At 33.1% G+C, this 26,098-nt stretch overlaps 1 protein-coding gene and 1 non-coding gene across 2 annotated transcripts; both read left to right on the top strand.

Moving 5' to 3' along the window:
• Window positions 1-1,117: 1,117 nt before the first annotated feature.
• LOC134473548 (C-type lectin domain family 7 member A-like) lies at window positions 1,118-23,879 on the top strand. Its single transcript, XM_063238194.1, has 8 exons — window positions 1,118-1,301; window positions 2,768-2,865; window positions 3,155-3,250; window positions 4,715-4,810; window positions 17,326-17,439; window positions 18,101-18,252; window positions 21,379-21,485; window positions 21,859-23,879. Exons 2-8 carry the CDS (start codon window positions 2,793-2,795, stop codon window positions 21,986-21,988), a joined length of 768 nt encoding a protein of 255 aa, XP_063094264.1. The 5' UTR covers window positions 1,118-1,301; window positions 2,768-2,792; the 3' UTR covers window positions 21,989-23,879.
• On the top strand, window positions 18,532-18,635 carry LOC111757062 (small nucleolar RNA U13). Its single transcript, XR_002791445.1, has one exon. It is a non-coding gene; the product is annotated as a small nucleolar RNA U13 (small nucleolar RNA).
• Window positions 23,880-26,098: the final 2,219 nt, after the last annotated feature.

Here is a 26,098-nt window from a genome sequence, read left to right as displayed (position 1 = left end):
GAGCACAGTGCTGGCATCAGCTTAGCTTGAGTGAGGACACCATGGCTCTTGCATCACATTCAAGGAATCACATGCAAGAGCAAGAGACCACGTCATAAGTTACAAAGCCAGATTGAGGGGAGTGAGGACTCCAGTAGTGGGCTTCCCCTAGATCCTCTAAAATATATCTCACCAAAGACCAGATTCTACTCTGTAAAAGTTTGGGGTTAGACCACAGTACTCAGAGAATGAAAATCAAATTTCTCTCTGACAGATTTAGAGAAAAAGAAAAAACAAACATAATACTACTCAGACTTTCACTGTCATCAATATGCAAATAATTTAACTATCAAACTGACACTAGCTTCCATATATGTTTTCAAATTATAAAAAGATGTATTAGAATGATTCATGACATTTGTTAACATAACCTCTTTTACATATTAAGTGAATTCACCTTAACATTCAACCATTGAAAGGGAAGCAATTCTCCCTAACTCATTCCTGGAAACAAGTATTATCCTAATACCAAAACCAGAGAAAGACCCAGACAAAAAAGGGAATTATAGGTCAATCTCCCTAATGAAAGTTTATGGCACAAACCAAGAGATACAGGATGTTCCATGTTATATATAAAGTCAAATCTTAGAGAATAGTCTTGAGAACTAAAGAGGGGCCTTAAAAGAAAAAATGTTAAAATCCTAATATTCTGGAAGAAAAAAGAAGCAAAACTCATCCAAGCCTGAAGTGCAGGTGAAGTATACTCTATGCTTCATGCTAGAATATACTGATAAGCAGATTTTCAAATGATAACGTAAGTGAAATTAGGTGTGTACTAAAGGAAACAGAGAATGAGTTCTTTTCTACCTAATGAACTTTATGACCTTTTTAAAATTGAAATCTACCCCAGATAAATGCAGGGAAGGTGACCACATATTTTTCTTAGCAATATTATACTAGTTTTGAGGATGGATTAAATACATTAAGCATTTTCATTCAATGTTCAATACTGATTTGTATTCTCTAGAAAATGGGCAGGTCCCTTTAAATTATCTCCTCCATTCATCTCTCTTTAAAAAAAAGAAAAAAGAAAACCACACATCTCTCAGTAACAGCAGATACAAATGGTGAAGCTTGAAGCTCAAATATGAATCGCTGTCTCATATCATTGCTTGTGGTTGAAAAATACTGAAGTCCCTGAATAACAGGAGCAGAGAGGACACCAGGAAGAATCATCTTCTAGTGTATCTCACAGGCACCGAGGCTCAGCTCTTCCACCTGGACCAGACCCCAGGGGCAGCAGAAACCATAAACGGACGCAGGTATCGTATCACCAAGGTGGATCCAGTGTGCTTCGTGATTATGGTACACAGCACAAAGAATGGATATTTTTAATTCAGTAAATTCTATCTTGAAGACAATAATGTTGTCCAAGTCAGACTTAGATGTTCTTTTATGAGTGGATTATGCCCTTTAAATGTTTCAGTACATCATTAATATAACAGTTCATTTAGCAAATATTTCCAATACTACTTTGGTACTGACCAAGTGTTATTAAAGCAATTTCTATTCTTACAATAGTGAGGGTAAAGTTTAAGCACTTCAAGTGATTATTTAATTATTTATATATTATTTTTTTGTAATACTTTCTGTGTTTTATATCTATATCTATAATTTTCCTATTGGTTAATATAGCTTCCACCTTACTGAGATATTTCTATAATATTGTGTTTCCTTATGAAAAGTTTCATCATGAAAAATTATTCAGTGTTACTAAATGAATGTTTAAGCACAGGTAAATATATGGATACAGATGTAGACATAGATACTATTTAAAATGGTATTTATAAAAGATTTAGTAGGTTTTAACTCCTGAAAATACAGCTTGTGAAGAACATATAATCTGAGGGTTAAGGGTATAGCTCATCAGTACCAGTGCCTGGCCAGTGCAAGGTTGTGAGTTTGATCCCCAGTACCAAAAAAAAAAAAGATAGAAGAACATATAATTTGATGGTATACTGGAAGTGTAATTTTTTAAATGTTTATGGAGTCAGAATTCTACAATTTTTTGTTATAAAAACATTATCTAAATGCTTGAGACAAACTTTTTCAGAAATTTTCAAGTAAAGTAACTATTTCAAAAAATTGATTGGTTTTTTCAAAAAGAAAATTCCAGTGTTACAGGTATGACACAAGACTACAATTAAACCAATTTCTGCTCCAAGTGACATCTGTGACACATTGGAAAGGTGGCAAGAACTCTTTAGAAGTAAGGCAAGTAAAATGTTTGAGTCTTGCAAAATAATAAGAATTATAAAGATGACAATATTTTGAAAAAATGTTCTAGAGAGAACAGGAAGCAAATTTTTAAATAATTTCTCAATAATCCATGTTCTATATTTACAATGTAAGTGACTCAAAAATATTTCCTTGATATTATTATGAATGCATATAATTTTTCAGGGACATGTAAATGTATCATAGATCACAAAATTTATTCCTTCAAAATTAAAGAATATAATATAAAAATAATAAAGCAACATAAGTAGAGAATCCAACATTGTGGTTGAAATCACAATACCCATTTATGTAAATAAACATATAAATAGCTGATAATTTTAAGAATATGAAGAACATCCAAGGGAAAAAGATCTTCCTTGGAGGGAAAAAGTAAAACTTCAGACATCACTGGTAAGTGAGATGAAATATTCACCTCAATGTCATACAGAGAACTCAGGACAGCGCCTGAAATTTTGGTTTGAAAACTGTTAGTTTATATATCTTTTAGAATCATATCTGCAAATTTCTCAGAGATGGATGAAGAATTCCCAACATATGCACAGTTGAAGAAACCTCTTACTTCCAAGAAGCATATGCAAAAGAATAGTGAGTATTTTTCCTCCCCAACTTCTACACAGTTTTGATTATTTTCTGTAAATAAATGTTTGAAAGAATTCTATTATAGTTTAGAATATGATTTGTATCTACTTCATTTCTAAGATTTTATGACCTAAAAAATTTCCATGATAGACTTTACAGAAAAATAAGAAAATGTTTGCATAGCTTTCCTGTATTTGAAAGAAATCCTGCGTTAGCTCGCTTTACACACTGTAGCCCACATTCTTTCAGAGAAACACCGAATATGAAACAGTATCTTCACCTTTGTTTATATCAGCAGAGGAAAAAGAGCAGCCAGTTTACTCTGAAGTGAAAAAAAATCCTTTACACATCAACCAAACAAAGATAAAAACTGAATCACCTAAAGAAAAAGGTAAGGGCTCTGCAGCTTCTCTATCCTTCATAATCTTAGCCTATGTGTAAGCAATTAAAGTAAATCAGAAACGACTGCTGTAAATAACCAGTTAGCTTACTTCACTTCATCAGACAGCTCAAACTACATCCAAAAATATAAATGAAAAAGAAAAACTGAAAGCCAAACACCCATTTAGTGTATAAAAATTTAAAATATCATACCAAAACGATTTATGTGCACTCATGTTTATAGCAGAAAATTTGTTAACTCTTGAAAAGAAACTGACGTTTCAACTGAAGAATGGATCAACAAAACTGTGTTTTTAATATATATAATGCAGTACTAATCAGACATTTATAGATAAATACATGCCCCTTGAGATCATAGCCATAAGCTGATATAAATCAGATGCATATACATAACCATAGTATTGTCTAACTAAGTGTGAAAAGCTGAATGAGTAAATAAGATTCAAAAGGGACAGTGGATATTGTGAATTGGTAAGAAATTATTTAAAAGAAAAGAGTAACTGATGGGGGATGAAGAAAAGAAGGAACAGAAAAGGGAAATACATACATGTATATGTATACACACACACATATATATATGTATGAATATACAAGATAGTTAAGACAGTAATACAGTGAATTTCTCTTAGTTGACTGAGAAGAAAAATTGGTGTTAGTACTTTTGGGCATATTTCATGCCCATATATTGCACTCTGAGTAACTTCTATGAAGATAAACATACACAATGAGTTAATTGTTGTTACACTATTAGTGTAATGTGAAACTGTTTTATTTCTATTTTCCTTCTTCTCTTTAAAATTAAAAATAATACAAGTTACATATATCACAAAGAATACTGGTGTAGTTACGTTCCAGTTTCTATATATACTGATCAAAACAAAAATTAAAGTTTTCCCTTTGTTTAAAAACAGTGGTAAATCTCCAACTGTTGAACATGCGTTCTGTGAAATTTCACCAAACTGTATTATGATTAGCAGTATTTGTCATACATTTGTGATTATCGTTTCTTCTGTACATTACTGTGGCTATTCTTTATGATGAAGAAAAGTAGACCAATTCCAACGTGAAAGTTTTGATTTGTATATAAGTATAGAGGCACAAGGTATTTATTAAATAATATCCCTTCTTATTGGTTAATGAAATTAACTTATACAACAGTATTTTAGAAAAATTTCCTTTCGTATTCATTTCTGTACATCCAATATTCTAGTTTGCCATTCCGAAAATATTGACCAGGGGATTACATTGGTACAAAGCGACCTCCCTAGAGATGCGCGGTAACTATAGTGAGCAGAGCTCGGTACCTGACTCTCACTTCAGTGTTCTTTCACGCTGGTCCTTATCTATTTCCAGTTTGAAAGCGCCCAAGAGCTAGGGTGCTGAGCTTCAGGGATTTCTTCCATAAACCTGCTGTGTCATTCAATCCTCTCTGCCTCTTTCTTTCTGGCTACAGAGTCTTCAGTTCCCATAGCCTGGCGGTGCACAGTAGTGATTCTTGCAGGCTTGTGCTTCTTTCTCCTTTTGACAAATGGAGTTCTGGGTTTCATGGGTAAGTCACTAGGTATGGAGCTTAAAATAATTGTCTCCTCATAAGGAGGTACTTTATTGTATCATCATTTATTTGGACATTTAAATGCATTTTCCCAAAGAGTCATTAATTTGGTTTGATGTGAAATTATTCTAAGTAATTCCAAACTACCCATTGCCTGTACCTGAAGGTATTGTAATATTAAGGAAAATGTATAAAGTAAGTACCATTACATAATTATATAGGAAGAGACAAACTGACATCTCTCAAAGGAAGGTAAATATCTAAATTAATATAAAAATACAGAAAACTAAACAATGAATTTGAAGTTCAAAAACATCAATTTTGCTATTTTAGCTATTTTTGTCTGTTACTCATAAGTGTTTCATGTTTTACAGCAGCATGCTGTAGAACTGACTCCTTTAAAGCATGATTATTTGTTTCTACTGCAAAATTGATCTGTTGATCCTGCAAAATTAAATATATAATTATAATAGTATTTTCAAGTATCTGAACTGATAAACTTAATATATGTGAGTCATACAAAAATGCAATTATCTTTTGTTTCCCTAAATCTGTATTCTGAAAATTATGAAACCATATTTAAATCTCATTTTGTATAATCTCATTAAGTACATGCAAGACTATAAACTTTGTTAATACTTTCTGTTAATACTAACAGAAATTTTTTGCCTCAAAGATCATTGTTTCAAATTTTTGTCTACGTCAATAGAGATCTTAAGCTAACAAAAAGTTTTATTTAGAATATAGATGTACTGGAAAAGCCTAGAATTTTATGAATATGTGCAATCTTTTTGTACAAATTTGTTTTAGATGCTTCTCTGTTTTATTTTTAGTTGTCTTTTTAAAATTAAATTAACTCTTAGCTGACATAAAAAAGTACGAATACTAATGAATTAATGTGATTTTTTAATAAACCTATTGTGTAATCAGGATAAATGTATCAAAATCCTCAAACATTTAGCAATTCTTTATGACTAAACCATTCCAAAGGCATTCTTCCAACTTCTTGACTTATACAGTGCATAGTTGCTATCAATATGAGCAGAACTGTTTTCAGTCTCGCTGTTTGAATCCCCATTTGTATGTTTCACTTTTGTATCTTGAACAACTATTTTTAAGAGGACAATATGTAATCATCAAGTAGTGATTTCTTACTGTTTATTTTTTTTCTTTGAAAGTATGTATTATTTCTATCCATTTTCTGTTTTATTTAGTTTTTCTTTAAATAAAATTTTTAAAAAATAGTCACTAGACATCATGGTGCAATAGCAGGTCGAACCTTCCTAGTCTTATCTTACCTGATGTTTCCCATTGATGCAGATAATCATATTTCTTTTTTCATATGGCTGAAAATTGTTCCATGGTGTATATGCACCACATTTTCTTCAGGGAATCATCAGCTTCTGTTTCCTGATGATTGTGACCAGTGCTGCAGTAAATGTGGGGGTACTGAGGTCTCTTCAACATAGTGCTTTCATTTCCTTCAGATATCCAGGACTGAAACTGCTGAATCAAATAGTAATGCTAGTTTTTAATTTTTTGAGAAACCTTCACATTAATTTCCATAATAGTTTTACTAATTTACACTCCTGTGAACAATAGTTAAATGTTCATTTTTCTCCACATCTTCTCCGGTAATCACTATCTTTTTTTTTATAAAATCCATCCTTACTGGAGTGAGATCAAGATCTGATTGTGTCTTTGGTTTACATGACTCTGCAGCTTAGTGGTAATAACTGTTTTATCACATAATGTTGGTCAATTGTATGCCTTGTATTGAGAAATGTCTATCTAAAAGTATTGTCTTTTTCTAAAAATCTGACTGGGTTTTTTCTCTTGCTTGTTTTTATTGCTGTTTTCTTTAAGTTAGATTTTTGGATTTCCCTACATGTGCCAGTTACTAACCCGTAGTCAGATGTATAGTTTATAAATATTTTCTCTCATTATATACGTTTTCTTCACTCTGATTATTGCTTCTTTACTGTACTGAAACTTTTTAATTTCATTGGCCGATTATTTTGCTTTTTTCTTGTCCTTTTATCCAAAAATATCCTTGCCTGTTTCAATGTCGTAAAGCATTTACTGTATGCTTTCTTTTAGTAGTCTCATATTTTCAGGTCTTATACTTTTCTTTAATCCTTTTTTACTTGATTACTGTAACAAATGAGAAAGAAGGGACCAGCTTTCATTCTTCAACATGTGAAGACCCAATTTGCACAGCACCATGTACTATAAAGACTGTTCTTTCTACAGCATGTGTCCTTAGAAACTTTGTCAAAAAAAATCAATCTGTTACGATACACGGACTGAAATTTAGGCTTTCAGTTCTGTTCCTTTGGCCAATGTGTTTGTTTTCATATTATGATTACTATAGCATTGTAGTATATTTTGAACTCATATAGCTCAGTACTACCTACTATGTTATTTTTGCTCAGTACTGTTTTGGTCACTCAAGGTATTTTATTGTTTTGTTTCGGTTTGGTTTTGCTACCATAATATTTCTTGTTTTCTTCTAAGTAGTTGTTCATATCTTCACACACTGTGAATTCATACAAAACAAAATAGTATCATACTGATCAAAACAGAGTAATGAAGGTATTACAGGCCTTCAAAACCAGACAATAGGAAAATCAACAATAGCCGCCATAATGTCTCTTGTTCTCCTCAAAATAGCTGTCCACATCTTCACGTATGTTGAAATAAAACAATACAAAACAGACTAAAAACACGCTGAACAAAGAATAAAGCATTACTGGATTTCCCAGCAAGATGATATCAAATCAGTAATGGATACCATAATGTCTCTTTGTCTTCAACGTAGCTGTTTGTTTCATCGTGCATAATATAATCGATTCTCATAAACTGTTTAGGATAAGTTCTAAGCATGTATAAGCCTCTACACATATACCTATCCTCTCTGTATTAGAGGAAAGAACAAAGCAAAACAAAACAAAACAGGTTACTAGAAAAACAAAAAGGGCAAATAAATAACAAGAGCGAAGACCTCAAAACAATGACAATATACGCCTTCAAAACAAGGAGGTAGGAGTAAAACTAGGGTTGTTACTTTACATAACGATCTTCAAGAGTTCCTCAGATCACCAGACACAAACACGCAAAATTGTTCCACTCCTATGAAAGTTAACTGTTTTGTTCCAAGAACTTATAGAATTCATAGCACAATCATCTTAGCTATCCTAAGTGTGTTTATGTAATTTTAGATATTTTTTCTTTTCCCTTCCTTTTTCTTTTCCCTCTTTTCCCCTGAGATATTACTTTTCCCCTTTGAGCATATTCTTATCCTTTCCCTGTATGATTGAGGATTTTGTATCTTAAGTACTCTTATTATTTCTTACACTAGGGAGACTACCGTTATTTACACACGTGAGTTTGATTTGTTTCACTCATGAGTATTCTCTCAAGTTTCATCCATTTGCTTATAAATATCTCAATGTGATCATTCTTTATACCTGAGTAGTACTCCATTTTATAAAAATACCACATATTTTTATCCATTTCTTAGTTAATGGACACTTAGGTTGTTTCCAAGATCTGGCTATTACAAATTGTGCAGCTATAAACATGGGTGCACATATATCACTGTGGTATGTTTTCTTTTCTTCTGGGTATATGACCAGAAGTGGAATAGGTGGGACAAGTGGGACTTCCAATCCCAGCTTTTTGAGGAACCTCCAGACTGACCTTCATAGTGCTTGTACCAGTCTGTACTCCCACCACCAGTGCAAAAGAGTTCCTTTTTCCTCCCCTGAGCCTCTCCAGCATTTGTTGTTGGTAGTTTTCTTTATCCTAGCCATTCTTTCTGGAGTGAGATGGAATCTTAGTGTGGCTTTAATTTGCATTTCTCTAATGACCAGTGATGCTGAACATTTTTTCATGTATCTATTTGCCATTTTATTTCTTTATTTGAGAACTATATATTCATTTCAGATGCCCATTTTGGGTTGGGTCTTTAGATTTCAGGGATTCGATTTTTTTTAATTCTTTACATGTTCTAGACAGAAGTACTTTGTCTGAGAGACAGTTCACAAAGATTTTTTTTTCTGGGCTAGGGATTTAGCTCAGCGGCATAAGCGCCTGCCTTGCAAGCAGGCAGTTGTGAGTTCGATCCCTAGTACCAATTTAAAAAAAAAAAGTTCTTTTTTTCAATTTGTGGGTTTTCTTTTCACTATGCTGCAGATTTCTTTTGACATGCAAAAACTTTTTAATGTGATGTAATCCCAGTTTTTGATTCTGGGAAGTATATTCCATGCAGTTTGATTTTTGTTCATGAATTCTTTTCCTACCCCTATGTATTCCAGATTCTACCTACTTTGTCTTCTAACACATTTAATATTTAGATCTTCAACCCATTTAGACTTTAGTTTAGTACATGGTGATAGGCATGAGTCTAGTTTTAGTTTTTGGCATATGGAGAGCCAGTTTTTCCAACACCATTTATTAAAGAGACAATCGTTTTTGCAGAGAACATGTTTGGCTCCTTTAACAAAATAAGGTGCCTGAGTGTGTTTGTAGTTGTAGTTGGATCTCCTAATCTATTCCATTGATCTTCAGGTCTGTTTTTATCCCAGGACCATGCTGATTTTATTGCAGCAGTTTTGTAGGATAACTTTATAGGATAAGCTTCAAGTTAAGCATTGTGATGCCTCTTGCCTTTCCTTTGTTGCTCAGAATTGCCTTTGCTATTAAAGGCCTTTTCTGGTCCCAGATGAATTTAGAAATGATTTCTCTAGATCCTTGAGGTATGCTGATTGTGTTTTGATTTAAATTGCATTAAACCTGTATACAATTTTGGGAGAATGATCATTTTCACAATATTTGTTCTTTCTATCCATGAACAAGGAATGTCTTTCCATTTTCTGAGATCTTCTTTGATTTCTTTTTCAAGGTATTATAATTTTTCCTGAATAGTTTTTGTTCTTTTGTTAGACTGATTCCTAAGTATTTCATAGATTTAGATGCTAGTATGAAAGGTGTGGCTTCTCTTATTTCTCTCTCAGTGATTTTGTTGTTTGTGTATAGGAATGCTATTGATTTTTGAGTATTGATTTTGTATCCAGCTACATTACTGAATGTATTTATAATACCTAGGATTCTTTCAATGGAGTTTTTGGGGTCTTTCTTGGGATAGGCTGGAGGTTTAAGATTGCATTTTGCTCTTTCATTTTGTCAATTTCCTATATTCCCATGCTCAGGGCAATGTGCCTAAGCTTCCCCATGGGCTGGAAATCACTGCGTGCACTTTCACCTTAAAACACAGAACACAGACAGCTGCCGGTCACTTGGGTTGCTGGGCATGACCCAAATAGGCCCAGAAGGACCTTCTGGTGTGTTCACTGGTGATGTGGAACACTGGGCAGGGTCTACCTGGCATAGAGTGATATACCAAAGCTTCCCCCAGGTATTTTGTTGTTCCATCCAAGTTTAAAGTTATATCTTTAGATCTATGCAAAACTGACCTTCATATTTTGATAGAGCCTACATCTCACTTTCAAGATGGTTTTGAATAGTAAGAACATTTTCACAGTATTGATTTCAGGAATTCGTAATCATAAATATTTTTCCTTTAGTTTGTAGGAGTGTGCTTGAAATTATTTCCTCAGCATTTTAGAGTTTTCATTTTGGATATCTTTGATCTTTTTACTAAACATAACTAGGTATTTTGCTTTTGTAGTTATTTTAAGTAAGATTACTTTCAAAGGGGGTGAGGTAAAAGAATGAGAATGATGAAAAAGATTAAAGTATTCTCTGTGTATGTACAAATCTGTCAAAATCTGTGTAAACAATACTCATCAAAAGATATGAATTAAAAATCACTTTTTTGATTTCTATTTCAGATGATCTTCTATTTGTGTAGAATAGTGCTACTGATATTTGCATGATGATTCTGTACCTTACAACATTGCTGAATATGTATATTCTAATAGTTTTTAGTACTTTGTGGAGTTTCCATATATAATATCATGTCAACTGCAGGGGCAGTTTGACTTTTTTCATAATTTTGATGGCTTTTATTCCTTTGTCTTTCCTGAATGTTATGGGTAGAACTTGTTGAATAAAAGTAGTGAGAGTGAGCATCATTCTCTTGCTCTAGATCTTAAACAAAGTTTTCAGATTTTTGCCATTTTGTATAATGTTAGCCATTGGCTTTTTGTATGTACCTTCCTTATGCTGAGATACATTGCTGTAATTAATTTGTTCATCATTTTTGTTTTTGAGATAGAGTCTTACCTGGATCCTCCTAAGCTGGTCTCCGATCTCCTCTCCTCCCCTGCCTTCCCCCTCCCCTCCCCTCTCCTCTCTCCTCCCTCTCCTCCTCTCTCTCTGTCTCTGTCTCTGTCTCTGTCTCTCTCTCTGTCTCTCTCTCTCTCTCTCTCTCTCTCTCTCTCTCTCTCTCTCTTTCTCTCTCTCGCTCTCTTCCTTCTCTCCACATTGGCTTATGGAGTTTCATTCAGCCCTCTGCATGCATACATATCTGCCTGTGGAAATATGTACCATCAGATCCCTCTTACAGGACATTGAACACTTTTCCAAATCTTCCTTTATATCTCTTCTAATTCCCTACCCAAGTACTAGTACTCTCTTTCTAAGATGTATGCAAATTTTAGTCCTATCAATAGACTTCTTTTGGTTTCATATATACACTATCAAGGTACTCAGATAGGTAGCTTTTTTCCTATTTTTTCCAGTCTAAATATATGATATATGATACTCTTTTGGGGTAGATTTGTTTTTGTATTAGTACATGTGTTCCATATGTAATGATCACATTCATCATGTGGAATTTGGTCCTCTACATAATATGTTTTCATTCTTTCTCACTATCCTCCTCATTTGCAAAAGCTTTGTTTCCAATTTTTCCTTCCAATCTCTTTGTTTTTTAATCACTTTCCCTTTCCTTCCTTTCCATCTACCCCACACCTTCTTCCACTTTTCATTTAAAGAAGTTCTTCCTATTTCTCAACATCTATCTTTCATCTTACTCCTTATTTATGTTTGGGTTTCTCACACAAGAGAAACAATGAGATATTTAATATTGTGCATCTGGTTTATTTCACTTAAAATTATGCTGTTGTTTCATCCTTTTCCCTGAAGTATCACCAATTCATTCTTCTTTCTGGTATAGTAACATTCTTTTGTATAAATATGACATTCTTTATCCATTCATCTGATGGACATATGAACTGTTTCCAAAATTTAGCTATTACAAATTGAGCTGCTATAAATACGAGTGTGTATATATCACTATAGTATGAGAATTTTAAATCTTTCAAGAAAATACCTAGAATGGAAGTTGCTGGGTCAAATGCAATCACTAGCTTTAGTTTTCTGAAGAAACTGCACACCCATTTCCACATGACTGTACCAATTTACACTCCCATCAGCAATGGAGAAGGGCTCATTTTCCCACAAAATCTCACCAGCGTTTGTTATTGGTTTCCATCTTGATGGTAACCCTTTTTTTTTGAGGGAGATGGAATTTCAGAATTGTTTTAATCTACATTTCTCAAATTATCAGTGATGTTGAACATTTTTTTCATGTATTTATTTTCTATTTGCATTATTTTGTCTGAGAAGTGTCTATTCACTTCAGATGCCTGCTTTTAGACTGAGTCTTGTAGAAGAATTTTTTATCTTTTTTGAGTTCTTCATTTATTCCAAATATTAAACATTTGTCTGAGGAATAGCCAGTAATTTTTTTCCTTTTCTAAGGGTTGTCACTTCACTTTGTGAGGGTGTCTTTTTGGTGTGCAAAATCTTTTCAATTTGCATAATACCAATTGTTGATTCTTTGTAATAGTTCGTATGTAACTGGGGTTTTGTTCAATTTTTCCTACACATATATCTTCAAGCATTTTATCTATTCTGTCTTCTAGCAGACAAAATCGCTCTGGCTTAATATTTAGATCTTCGATCCATTTTGACTTTAGTTTACTGCATGGTTAGAATATGGGTCTAGGTTTGATCTTTGCCACATGGAAAGCCAGTTTCCCCAGCACCATTTATTAAAGAGATGATCTTTTTTCAGAGAAGGTGTTTGGTCCTTTTGTCAAAAATAGTTATCTGAGGGTGTTTGGAGTTGTTTATGCATCTTTTCTTCTGTTTCACTGATCCAGAAGTCTGTTTGTTTGCCAGTAACATTGCCAAACTTATCATGGCAGCTTTGTGGTACTACAACTTTAACTTGAGGATTTTGATACTCCCTGCATTACCCTGTTGCCCAGAATTCTTTTACTATTCCACATCTCTTCTGACTCCATACGAATTTTAGAATTATTTTCTCTAATTCCATTAGGAATGCTCTTGGTATTTTAATTGGGATTTTATTACATCTGCACATCAATTCTGGAAGTATGGCCATTTTCACTCTGTTGGTTTTGCCTGTCCAAGAACAGGAAATGTCTTTCTGATATCCTCTTCAATCTCCTTTTTCAGAATACTGCAGTGTTTAATTCATAAGTCTTTCACTTTCTTCTTTAGAATGATTTTTCCTAAGTGTTTCATTTTCCTTGATTCTATTGTTTTCTTACTTTTTCTCATAGTGAAGATTTTTGTGTACAGAAATGCTACCAATTTTTGAATTTAGACTTTGTATCCTGTTGTTACTGAAATTTGGTTACTAATTCTCAGAATCTTTTAATGGAATTTTGAAGTCTTCTATGTAAAGTATTCCTTATGATGACATTATGTCATCATCAAATAATGATAATTTAACTCCTTGTTTTCCCATCCACATTCCTTTTATTTTTTGTCCTTGTCAAATCACTCTGGCTAATGTTTACCGCACTGAACAAAAGTAATGATGGCAGACATCTATCTTGCTCCTGCTTTAAAGCATGAAAGCTTTCAGGGTTTGACCGCTTAGTATGATGTTGGCTGTTGGTTTGTCATAGACTCCTTTTATCAGATTAAGATAAACTTCTATTCCATTTTTTTAGTGTTTTTATCATAAGTGAGTGTTTTTGGCAAATATCTTTTCTGTATATTGAGATGATCGTGTGTTTCCCCCCCTTTGGTCATGTTAAAATTTGCTGTATTACATTTATTGATTTGTGTATGTTGAACCATCATTGCATCCCTGGGATGAATCCTACCTGATCATGGTATAAATGTAGAGATTTGCTGCATTCTGTTTGCCAGTATCCTACTGAGAATTTTTTGCATCTATGTTAATTAAAGAAATTTGCCTATAATTCTCTTCTATGGTTAGATTCTTCTCTGGCTTTGGTTTTAGGGTAATGCTTGCTTCCAGCAATGACTTTGACAGTTCTGATTATCATTCAATGTTATAAGTTTCAGAATTAGTAGCATTAGTTCATCTCTAGAGGTCTTCAGAAACAAAATTGTGAATCTATCAGCCGTTGAGTTTTTCTTCATTAGTAGGTTTCTTGTTTTATTAGTTCTTCAATTTCATTGACAGATATTGGATTATTTAAAATTTTTATATCTTCTTACCAGTTTTGGTAATTCACATGTTTCTAGGAATTTCTTCCAAATTATCAACTTTATTAAAGCATTGGATCTCAAATTAACTACTTATAATCAGGATTTCTTCAGGATCTGTTGTAATTTTGCTCTTTTCATACCTACTTGGTTGGATTTGGGTCTTTCTTTGTTTAGCTGAGTTGAGTAATGGTTCGTCTGTTTTATTTAATCTTTGAATGAATCACTTTTTTGATTCTGTGTCTTGTTTCTTAGTCTAAATTGTATTAATGTTTGCTCTCATCTTTATACTTTCTTACATCAACTTTGAAAGATAATCTTTCAGGGTACATAAGTCTGGGTTGGAGGGTCCTTTCTTTTACCTCTCAAAATACTTCAAGCTCTTCTTGACTTAAAGTAGTATAATCAATAGCAATAATAACATCAAACACAAACTAGATAATGACAAATTGCTCTAACTAATATTTTGCCACTTTTACCCTTGGTACAAGATTTATAGTTGCATAACAAAATACATAGGTATTTTACCCCCTTTCACTGTAGAGCATTATTTGCCCATCATTGGAAGTACATAAATACTTACAGATTTTTTGTACCCACTTGTGGTGCTGGTGATTGAATTTGGTAGACCTTGTGCGTACAAAGTAAGAGCTCTACTACTGAGCCACTTCCTCAGCCTACTATGTACATATTCCTATCTATACTATTTGTCTTTAATGTATTAATGCACATGTTGAAAAATTTCTAAATCAATTTTTTTCTATTTTTCTTCTTCAGTGCCTAAAAGATTAAGACTGAAAACAGTTTTTAGTTTTATCTATTTTTTACAAGTGCAATTTAATGATAAAATTATGTCTGAATGATTTTTAATTTATTAGTATATATTTACAATATGCAATAAATATAATAATCTTGGAGAATTGGCATATATAGATATCACATGCACAATCATTTTTAATGTAACACATTTATTCTCCTTGTCAAATTACTCTGGCTAATGAATAGTAGTATATATAAATAACTGAAATTTACTTTCAACAATTAGTTCCTACTTGTGTAATTTTTGCCAGAAAACAAGACGCAATCATGCAAATTTTTCTTGTAAAACACATTATTTAAATTTAACAACAGTTTACTTTAAAAATTATATGAATAATTACATGTATAATATACCAAAGCTACCATTGGTATAAATAAAAATGAAGTTCAAAAAGCTCTTTGATAACAGTTTTTGTGATAAAATAATATTTCTTTTTCTTCTAAGACTTATTTATGTTTTTAAAGAAGTACTTTGAAAGCCATACATTATATATAAAAGTTTATATTTTAAAAAGCAATTTTTAAAGCAATACATTACACATAAAAGCAAAATACGACTTCTATTCCTTTTTAAGAACACACTCTGATAAATGCAGTGGAAGGTTTCAATCTATAAGCATTGATCAACAATATTTTAAATGGCTTTAACAGAAAGTTTTCCTTTTAGAAAGTTAGCAAAAAATAAATCTAATAAAAACTTTTCTTTTTTATACTTTAAAAAGTTGGTAAAACTAGGTTTAACAACAATAAAAATATACTGAACAAAATTCTTAAAGATACCAAGAAATTTTTATTGTGTAGCTAGAAACAACAGTTTACGTTACCCTAAGAATTAAGTTAAAAACATCCTAGAGCCAATATATTAAGAATAATTTATATCACATTGCAAACATTCAAACATTACTTTCATCATTTCATGATTAAATTACAAAAGTAATAACTAAACCATCTAACTATTTAGGAAACTTATGACCACAAATTTTTCCGAAAGCACTCCATTCCCTCATAAATGTTCAGATTATGTTTATGTTACAAAGAGAATGTCTATCATTTTCCTAATGAAGAATCAGAAAGGGATAAAATGGAAAAACAGATACTTATGAAGAAATACATTCTGAGACTGATTCTTATGCTGACGAGCTGTGGACTGAAAGGGGAAATATAAATCAAAGAAGTCTCCGAATCTGAAGTTCAGTTTACAAGGATTTATGGTAATACAAAAGAAGGAAATTGAAAGCTTCATCTTTATTTTGTCTTTTGGCTAGAGTTAAGTAGCAGAAATTGATTTTTTATTGGAGATTACAGTGCTCTCCTAAAGGAGAGTGAGAACAGATTTTATGATCTTTTAACTGACAGTTAATAGCCAAGGAGCTTTGGCCAGTGATATATTACAGCCCTATGACTGGAGATTAGAAAAACATTCAAGAAAGAAATTATCACTTTGTGTTTATCTCTTTAACTCCAGGATTTTTGCACCCCTTTCTAACTTTTTCCTAGCAGTTAAAAGACATTTTAAAATCTGACTTCTGAAGTGACTATAAAGAGGATGAGAATGATTAAATTTGTTGTTTTCTCTGTAGTTTTGGTGCAAAAATTTAAAATGTTGAGACTTAGGCTGAAACCTAATACTTTATCATTCACCATTTCAACAAATCTTTCAACACAATCCATCATCTGAAATTATTGACTAACTTTGGACCATCTTAATGTCATGTTTTTTCCATTTGCCTAATTTGGAAAACTGGTTTCAGCAATTCTAGCATTTTCTAGTTTTATCTTTTTTACTTTTTACTGCTTTTTCTTCTATAGGAAAAAAGCAAACTTAACATGACTTTTATAATGTGAGGTTCTGCTAAGCTGTCATCTTCCTCCATCTACATTTGGTAGCACAATCTTTATTCTCAACACTCTCTGAGTTTATGTCACATCACTCATAATATCTTCCAGATGCCCGCTGTTACCATGGCAATCAATGAATTCTGGAGAACAGAGTTTTATAACTTTTGTGTCTCTGTCATTAAGGTCCAGTAAGAAAGCTTATCATTAATGTGTTTTTTAATAAATGAGATGTGGGTGTGGAAATCATAGTCAAACAAGAGGTAGATGCCTACAAAAGAACTGAGTAAAAACCGTCTTTAATGCTGATGATTAAATAACCTATTCAAATTGAAACTGAGCCTTTTCTTCAGTTCCTTGGTTTGTTTTCCATGAATTAACCATACACAATAAAGTTTTCCAGGGTTTCCTGACAGATCAATCACCAAAGTATCCTCTGGAAAATACAACACAAGAGGACGAGTCCCATGTTCAAAGCCTGCCATTCACATTGGAACCAACCTCCACAGGTGTGTAAGGAAAAAGTCAGATCAGAGACGGACAAGGGTCTTCTCAGTTGCCTCATCCTCCACTTCTTCTCAATTTGGGTTTTCTTATAGCAACTAATCAAATCCAGCTTTTGTTCTTATACAACTGAAACAGTGTCAGAAATCTGGAAGATGAGTTTTCTCTGTGTATGATATTATATTATTTTGCATCACAATTGCTCAAATTAACATTGTTATCAAAATCATCTTCAAAGATCCCTTATCATATTCTCTGTCTTTTATCATTTACTATACATACTTAGTTTAAGAACTAATTTGAGGTATGCTTGGAAACTATAGCTAAAATACACTTAGAAACTAGCTGTGGTTTTGAAAAATACGAAGAATCTCTTCCCAGTGGAACGTCTTTCCTATAAAGGTTGTGAGTGACAATAACAATATTTTCAAAAAAGCATTTCCTAGAAAATGTGGACAGTACTGCACATAAACTTGGAGAGACATAAGTAATGTGATGTCATCCCTAGGCCAGGGTTCTTTCCAAAGGTAAAAATAGAACACATTCATCTCTAAAACTGTAATGATTTTAGAAGAACTAGAAAATGTCTTGCTATTTCCCAGGCCATCATATTCCTCTCAGGATTCACCATGAATGGTCTCTGAGGAAAGTTTTTTTGTTTTCAAGGAGGAGAAAATATTGGATTTAAGGATAAATGGTCATGTTGTGGACAGAGCTGTTATTATTTCTCAACGACAATAAAGAACTTTGAAGACAGTAGGAAACTCTGCAAAGAAATGGATTCCACACTACTCAAGATAGATGACGCACAGGAACTGGTGACGTATATATTTTGTATTTCACACCATATTAGTTTTACATTACATTATTGATAAGCTCTTTATTTCCTTATAACCTTCAAGTGAAAAGACACACATCTAATGGAGTCCAGTTGAAAGTTAGAAATACAAACAGAAATAATATAAGAACTTAGTAAGTTCATCTCATTCATCCACAAGTACCATTTCTATAGTATACTTTACATAAATCAAACATTAAGTCATCAGCAAAAGTTATCCTTAAAATAGATCATGTTCTGTCCATTAAAGTTGTACAAAGCCCTTCATGATTGCATGAGTGTGATGATTGGATTTTCATGCCACATACAAGAGATGTGGCTCCCACTAACTTTGTTACCATGTTGCACATTTCCCATCTAATATCAAGAAAAACAAAGAAAGTAATTTGTATAAAAGGTGATCAAAATACGTATCAAATGTTGAAATTGAAATACAGTTACGGGAAAAGACACTTTGCCGTTTTTCATCTTCAAAACACTCGTCTTTGTTTCAAACACAATTATTCCATTATTCTTGTCACTTTCTGAAGCAATTGTGAAGTCCTATTTCATGAATACATTTACAAGGTATGGTCAAAAAGAGGGTGAATTCTGCTGCTGGTGCTCATTGTTCTTCATCGAAAATCAGACATGGGAAAACGTTGTGGAGTGCCCTGGTCCACCTCATTCACTGAGTTTGGCATCATGAAACTTCAGCTTTCCCCCAAAGTCAAAACAAACATAAAAGTTAAACGTTTTTAATTAACAGAGCGCTGAAGCAGCCATGACCACACAACTAAGTACAGGAGAAGGTACTTTAAATGTTTCAGTAAATAGGAAGAAAACAGGGTAAGGGTATTTGAAGTGAGGAGAGTATTACAAGGGAGATTAACAGCAAGGTGCCTTTACTGTAATAATTTTTTTAAATGTTGAAACACTCATCCTGCATTTTGATGACATTCTGTATATCACTTGTTGAGTAGTATATAGAAATTTAGCAACATGCTCTCTATGAAAGGTTTAGACTTGTAACAATCTCAGGAAAAACAGGGTATTACTGAGTCTGAGGTTAAAGGAAAAACTCATGATAAATTTATCATTAAAAATCAATTAATTTTTCTGGTATGTTGGCACTCACCTGTATTCCCAGCACTCAGGAGGCTGAGGAAGGGAGAATTGTGAGTTTGAGATCAGCAGCCTGGGTCACAATGTAACACCAGCTTGAACTACACAGCAAAAGAAAAAAAAAATGATTGATACTACTTAAAGTTAATTTTGATCATATACTATATTACATAGGAAATTGGATATTGTATATTAATATATTTCAATACACTAATAATTCTATACTGATTTGAAATTTTATTAACAAAATATAGAAATAATTTGTAATTATTCTTGCTAAAGAAGAAATATACCCTAATTTTCTGGGTTAAGAGTAATCTATAAATATCCTCTCAGAAATAGGCCAGTGGACACTAAAAATTATTCAGCTCTCTGACCTAGTTCAATTTTCCAGATAGATGGCTTTCAACAATTCAGAAATAGCCTTTTAAAATATTAACAAAAACAAACAAAATTTGACACCAAAAAAAGACATGTATAAAGGCTGAATTAATCTAGAGTCTTCTGGCTTAGAAGATGTAATTGCTACCAATGGCATAAAGATTTCAGACATTTAAAAATAAAATTAAAATCAGTTATGAAATTGTAATGAATTTAAAAGTAGCCATCAAGTGATATGAATAGAAAATTTGTCTTTAACATAAATAACATTTTAATATATAAAAAATCTTATAATATTCTTGCATAAGAATCATAGGATTTATATGGAAGGTAATAAAATTTCAGGAATTATTTATGCAACTCTATGTATGCCACCAGAATTATTACAGAAAGTTACAAAAGAAGTAAAATGTATTAGATTATGGAACACTTTTTTCATGGGAGAGGCTGTGCTTCTATTTATATGTAACCTGTTTGGAGATATAGAATATTAGAAAGCTATCACAGAAGGCTTTGAATTGAATAATTAATAACATGTCTTTGATGTAACAGATGATAGCCTAGAATTCCTAGATACACAGTATGAGAATGACCAACTCTGGACTTCCTAAGTTTTCCTGCAGGATAGCTCTACTGAAAATTAAATCATCAATGAAAATCCATTCGAATTTCAAATGTTGTGTCTCAATGCAAATATGCATTTTGGGAGAACAGATGATTTATGAATTCATCATGTTTTCAAATGATTAGAAAACAAAAAGAAAATGAAATAAAGAACTATGAATAGATATGGAACCATAGTCAAAAAACTTCCTTTAAGTCTTTCACAAAATATCAGTCTCTGAACTTGGAAAAACTGAGGAGTGGGTATGAAACTGGCACAATTTTCTTCCCAACATTTTGTGAAGATCAAATAAAATAATACGTACTTCAAAGCTTTGTAAAGTGTAACATACTGTTGTGTGGTAAATAATGAAGTTTCTCCAATCAATGATAGATGATAATCACAAACAACCGCATGGCCTAGTGGCTCCATAGCAAGCTGAGATTAGGGAGGTACCCTCTATGGTTTCTCCACAATAAAGAAATCCCCTAATGATGCATCACTTAGAACATGCTTCTGTCCCTAAGTGAAACATAGCTGGATGAATATCAGCTTTTTTCATAGTAGTCACTTGATCATTCAGGTAGCCATCTCACTGGATGGGGAAATGATACATTCTAAAATGCCTGTTTCACAGAGAATAAACACAGTATTTTTGTGGAACAAAAATATAAAACAATATTGCTAGAAATTTCATAATTACTATACCTGGGCCCCAAAATCAGACTACACAAAACTCATGATTGAGCCACAACCATAAGTTTTAAGAGGTATTTAAGAGATTTTAGATGAGTTCCAATACATGTGACCAAACCCAAAGCTATTTACTTCTTATTTATGCTTCCACATTTAGTAAAGATTAAAGGAGCTTTCATTATTTTATGTTCTTAAAAGCATCTGAATAAAGCTTTTAACCACCTGATATTCACATTAAGTATAAAATCTTAACAAACTTAGTTATTCATTTCAGGAACATAAATATATTCCTAACTATACATAACATTCTACTTATTACAGAACTTTATTCAAGGGCAAATATCTTATTTCACTTGGATTGGGTTGTCTCGTGAAAGAATCAGTAGACACTGGACATGGGAAGATAACTCAACACCCTTTATCCCAAGGTGAGTTTCTCCAATAGGATAAGAGCTAATAAGTTCTAGAACTGGTTTACAGTCCCAAAGGCATATAGATAAAATATGTACATTGTATATGCACGCACATATATATCTAAAGAAATAGATTGGCACACTCATAAACACACCCCCAAAGGTCATAAACTTGGCTACAGAGGTGAGACCATGAAGGAAAAAAATTACCTTTAATTCTACACCTAAGTTCTGGTAAGGTGATATGGAGGACCATTTGGGCACTGACATTTAGTCTCTATAGCAAACAAAATACATCAACCTAATTTTGGATGTTATCATGTTCTATTATGTCTGCAGTACTGAATATATATTTTACAACATTTACTTCCGTTTATTTCACTTTGAGTGTTTGGAACGATTCACAGACTGGAAACTGTGGAAGACTAGCACCAACAAAGGTGACTGATTATGACTGTTCTAAATTAATATACTATATTTGTGAAAAGAAAAACGTTTGTCTTGCTACTATGGGATGAGAACATCCTCAACAAAATGAACACGATAATTTTTCCTTATAAAAACCCTGACCCATGGAAGCGTATTTTGGGGGTGTCTCTGAATGATTGAGATGATGGAAACATGAGAATGAGGTGCCACAGATTCACAAATTCTGCTCCTTTCACATGAAGATAATCTATTCACACCTTCAAGTGTAAACTGGTGAAGTAAAAGAGCACAGGAATTTCTGACGAGGACTAAAGAACCGTGGTTCTGCACATCTTCTGTCTGCAATTCACACAAACGTAGAGATCTTCTCCAAACTTCCAGAGCGACCATGCCCATCCGGCTGAAATAGTAAATGAAGTCATGATTCTGTATGAAGTGTTATGAATTATCTTATGATACATGATCTCCTAAGACAAAGACAGCATGGTGTACTAAGAAATGGAACTGTATCTTATAAGTGTACATCTCCTGCCTACACCACACCCAGTACTTCTCTCCTAATTGGCAAATGCAATCTTTGACTCTCAATTTCCTCTGAGTAAAAATTTTCCAGACTGTTTTCCAAAGAAGTTGTGCCATTTTGCATTCCTACCGGTGATATAGAAAAGTTCCATATGCTCACATCCTTCTACTATTTAGAATTGTGTGTCGGCAAAACCATTTACTAAGGCCATATGATATTTATAAGTTTAATTTTTATTTCTCTGTGAGTAAAGGATGTAAATATCTTTTCTTGAGTTTTTTATCATTCACACATCTACCAGGATGAAATACATATTTAAATATTAAGCCAACATTTATTGGGCTGTTTTCTTAATATTGAGTTATGAGTTTAGCTTCTATGTACAGGTATTTACCGTAATATGTGAATAATGAGCCATGCATATGCTGCCAAGAATGAAAGCTTAGGACCAGGGGTTTAGCTCAGCGGCGTAAGTGCCTGTCTGCCAAGTGTAAGGTCATGAGTTTGATTCCTAGTATCAAAACAAAACAAAACAAAAAAGCAGAAGAAGAAAAATGAAAGCTTACCACATTGAAACAATTTTAAAACAGGAAAAGAATTTTTACTTTAGGGTTCTCAGCAATTGTACCTGCCTACTGAAACTCACCAGATAAATTTGGACCAAGAGTAGAGCCTGAGGCCAATGTACAGGCCAAAGGCACTGATCATAGCAAAAAAAAAAAAAAAAAAATGCAAATCACAAAAGCCGTCAAATATCAGGATACTCCTTGCAAAGAAAGTCACCACTACCCAAGCAAGAAAGGACACATAGAACAACAGAAGCACATTATAACTAAACAAATACATTTTGACGTGAATAAACGTTAAACAAACAAATAGAGAAACAAATGTTTCTCTATGCTGTGCATTCAATCCTCTTTTCAGCAATTTATTATTCTCAAGACTCAAGACTCAAGGCAATTCTTTTTAAGATAGCAAGAGGCCTTAGGGTAACCATTGTTGATTACCTTGTATTCTGTTTTTACATCATGTACTATATCCTTCCTTTGTTTTGACTGACTGATTTGTTTGGTCATATTTGGTTTTATTCCCTTCCAAAAAAAAAGTAATAAGAACTATGGGAGTAATAAAACACAAAATGTGTAAATGTTATAGTAAAAAAGAGAGGAAAAAAAGTGCTCTAAAGGATACAACTGCAAGTATGTTTAGGTGTGTAAGATAGATGACCATATTACTAAGTTTTTGTTGGATCATTGAACACAACTGTTTGCAGTCTCACTGCCTGAATGTCTACTTTGTATGCTTTAATCCTGTAACTTGAGCAACTATTTCTAAGAGGACAATATATAATCTGTTAACTAGTGATTTCTTACTGTTTTTTTTTAATTCTGTATTACTTGTACCCTTATATTATTTTGGGGTTTTTTTTCCTTTAAATAAAATTTTAAAAAAGGAAATGTGTGAGGAGGTTTATAAAATAGATTACTACTCTGATAAAAGAAGGATACGCTGGAGACATTCTTAGGTGAATAGGTGCACCTAGAGACCATATTCTTAAGTGAATTAAATTGGACACACACATGTAAACACCACATTGCTTCTCTTGTGTGAGAAACCAAAAGTGTAAACATGATCACAGGTATTGTGAAATAGGAAGAAAATGTTCAATTAGGGAGGAGAACATGAGATGGAGCAGGCAAAAAGGAAAGAAGGGAAAAAAGTAACAAGAAAAGTGAAAAAGGAAAAAATGGGAATAAAGGATTTGTAAATGAAGAAGGGAAGAGGGGTTGAAGGGAAGGAAGGGGAAAGGAAAAAAAAGCAGCAAGCTGTATCATGTACAGGTACAAACTATGGTGAATGTAATTGTTACGTATATATAAAATATGCCAATAATGTCTCATTGTAAAAGAAGTTCAGGGGAATTATATGATCGTAAGATCATAAAGAATGCCCAGAATTCCAAAGCAAAAGGGTAAGGAGAGAAGAGTTTATATTAGGTGGCATGGTAATGCTCTGTATATATTGTTTGCAAGTTTCATCCAATTGTGTATTTGGAAGAGATAATATACCAAACATTGTAAAGTAAATTAACAAAGAACTCATGATCTTCTACCAAGATCTCAAATTTTACCATTCACTTGATTATAAAAGTATTTATTGCAGCCCTACTAGTGCCAAACACTTTTCATGATGCTGGTAATTTTATGAACAAAATTACCTCACAGTTAATTGAAGAAGACAAACCTTTAAACCAACAGAGACATATGATAACCAATTATCATTTGGGATTATTTGCATACAGAGGCATTAAGAATGTTTCTGAAGGATCAGTAGAATGTGCCTACATAGCAAAATGCTTCGTGCAGTTTCTTAGAAATTATCGTTGGAAGTAGCAATACATAATGGAATTTTAAGTTATATTTTCTCTTTTAAAAATGAGCAAATTCTCCAAACTTTAACTGTTGACCACACAATCAATATCCTCACCACTGCTCAGTCACAAAGCAGTGACAGAATGTACTATGCTGACCCCAGGAGGATGGAGCCAGTTCCCTTTCCACAAGAAAGGAGAGAATAACCTGAAGACAGATGGAGGTGATGAAGCTAGGTTGGAGACGACGTTTACCTGAGTCCCCTTTCACTCTGTTCCTTAACATGAAAGATACTTTACTCACCCGTACCCAGGGAGATGGTGATGCAAGGAAAATGGCCTGTCTGTCTTCTCAGAGAGAGCATGGGATAAATCTTTCTTTAAGTTTTACTAAAATAAACGATCCCATTTTATATGCTCACTGGCAAACAAATGAATCTAAAAGTATGAAACTAGAAATCTCTGATATCATGAGACTATGATCTAGTTTACCATCTTAGCTAGCAGGACATCTACAGATCTGCCCAGTCCACCTTTTAGGCTGGTGCCTCCAAACTATCCAAGTCATCCAAAACAAAGAAAAGCTATCAGACCAAGAAGACCTTGCAGAAACACAGCAAGTCAGGCTAATATAACAGAGATAGGGCTCTACACTAGGAAAAGAACACAGATAAAAACTAGGAAATCTGAATAAAGTGTGAATTTTAGTTGACTATAGAATTGAGTAGAGTTGTGACTGGCAGAGTAGATGCTTACTTCTTTTTGTCTTTATTTCTTTGGCTTTCTTTCTTTCTTTCTTTTTCTTTCTTTCTTCTTTTCTTCCTTCCTTCCTTCCTTCCTTCCTTCCTTCCTTCCTTATTTCTTTTTTTCATATGGTGCCAGTGCTGCAGTTTGAGTTCATAGCCTTCTATATATTAGGCAAGTGCTTGACCACTAAATAATGGAACATTTTTAGTGATTAGGAAAAACGAAATTGTGTCAACTGCAGGAAAATGGGTGGAATTGAAGAATGCCATATTATGAAGAGTAAGCCGATAAGAAAAGAAATGTATCTGGGAATAACTGGGAGAGAGAGAGAGACAGACAGACAGAGACAGTGACTGAGAGAGTGAGAGGAAAATATGTAAGTGCATGGGATACTTTTAGAGAAAAATAAGGAAATGAAGGGAATGGAGGAAAGAGAGGACAAAGGGTAATGGAGGAAATGATCAAACTACCTTATGTGAACATACCATTCTTGTGTATAACATACATTAATAAAGTGTGTATATTTTGACATATTATAAAAATGCACTATTAATATAG

Source organism: Cavia porcellus, unplaced genomic scaffold (genome assembly GCF_034190915.1).
Source record: "Cavia porcellus strain 051 isolate PalLab524CR breed Dunkin Hartley unplaced genomic scaffold, mCavPor4.1 scaffold_27, whole genome shotgun sequence".
NCBI classification, from domain to species: Eukaryota; Metazoa; Chordata; class Mammalia; order Rodentia; family Caviidae; genus Cavia; species Cavia porcellus.
Note: the sequence above shows the minus strand (reverse complement) of the source record. Positions and strands in the feature narration are given on the sequence as shown.

What these genes read in the sequence shown, in the direction of transcription:
- LOC134473548 (XM_063238194.1), top strand. Translation starts at nt 2,793, where the DNA reads ATGGATGAAGAATTCCCAACATATGCACAGTTGAAGAAACCTCTTACT. An exon ending in TAGATGACGCACAGGAACTG is followed by an intron (nt 18,253 to 21,378) that starts GTGACGTATATA and finishes TACTTATTACAG; the next exon opens with AACTTTATTCAAGGGCAAAT. An exon ending in TCAACACCCTTTATCCCAAG is followed by an intron (nt 21,486 to 21,858) that starts GTGAGTTTCTCC and finishes TTTCACTTTGAG; the next exon opens with TGTTTGGAACGATTCACAGA.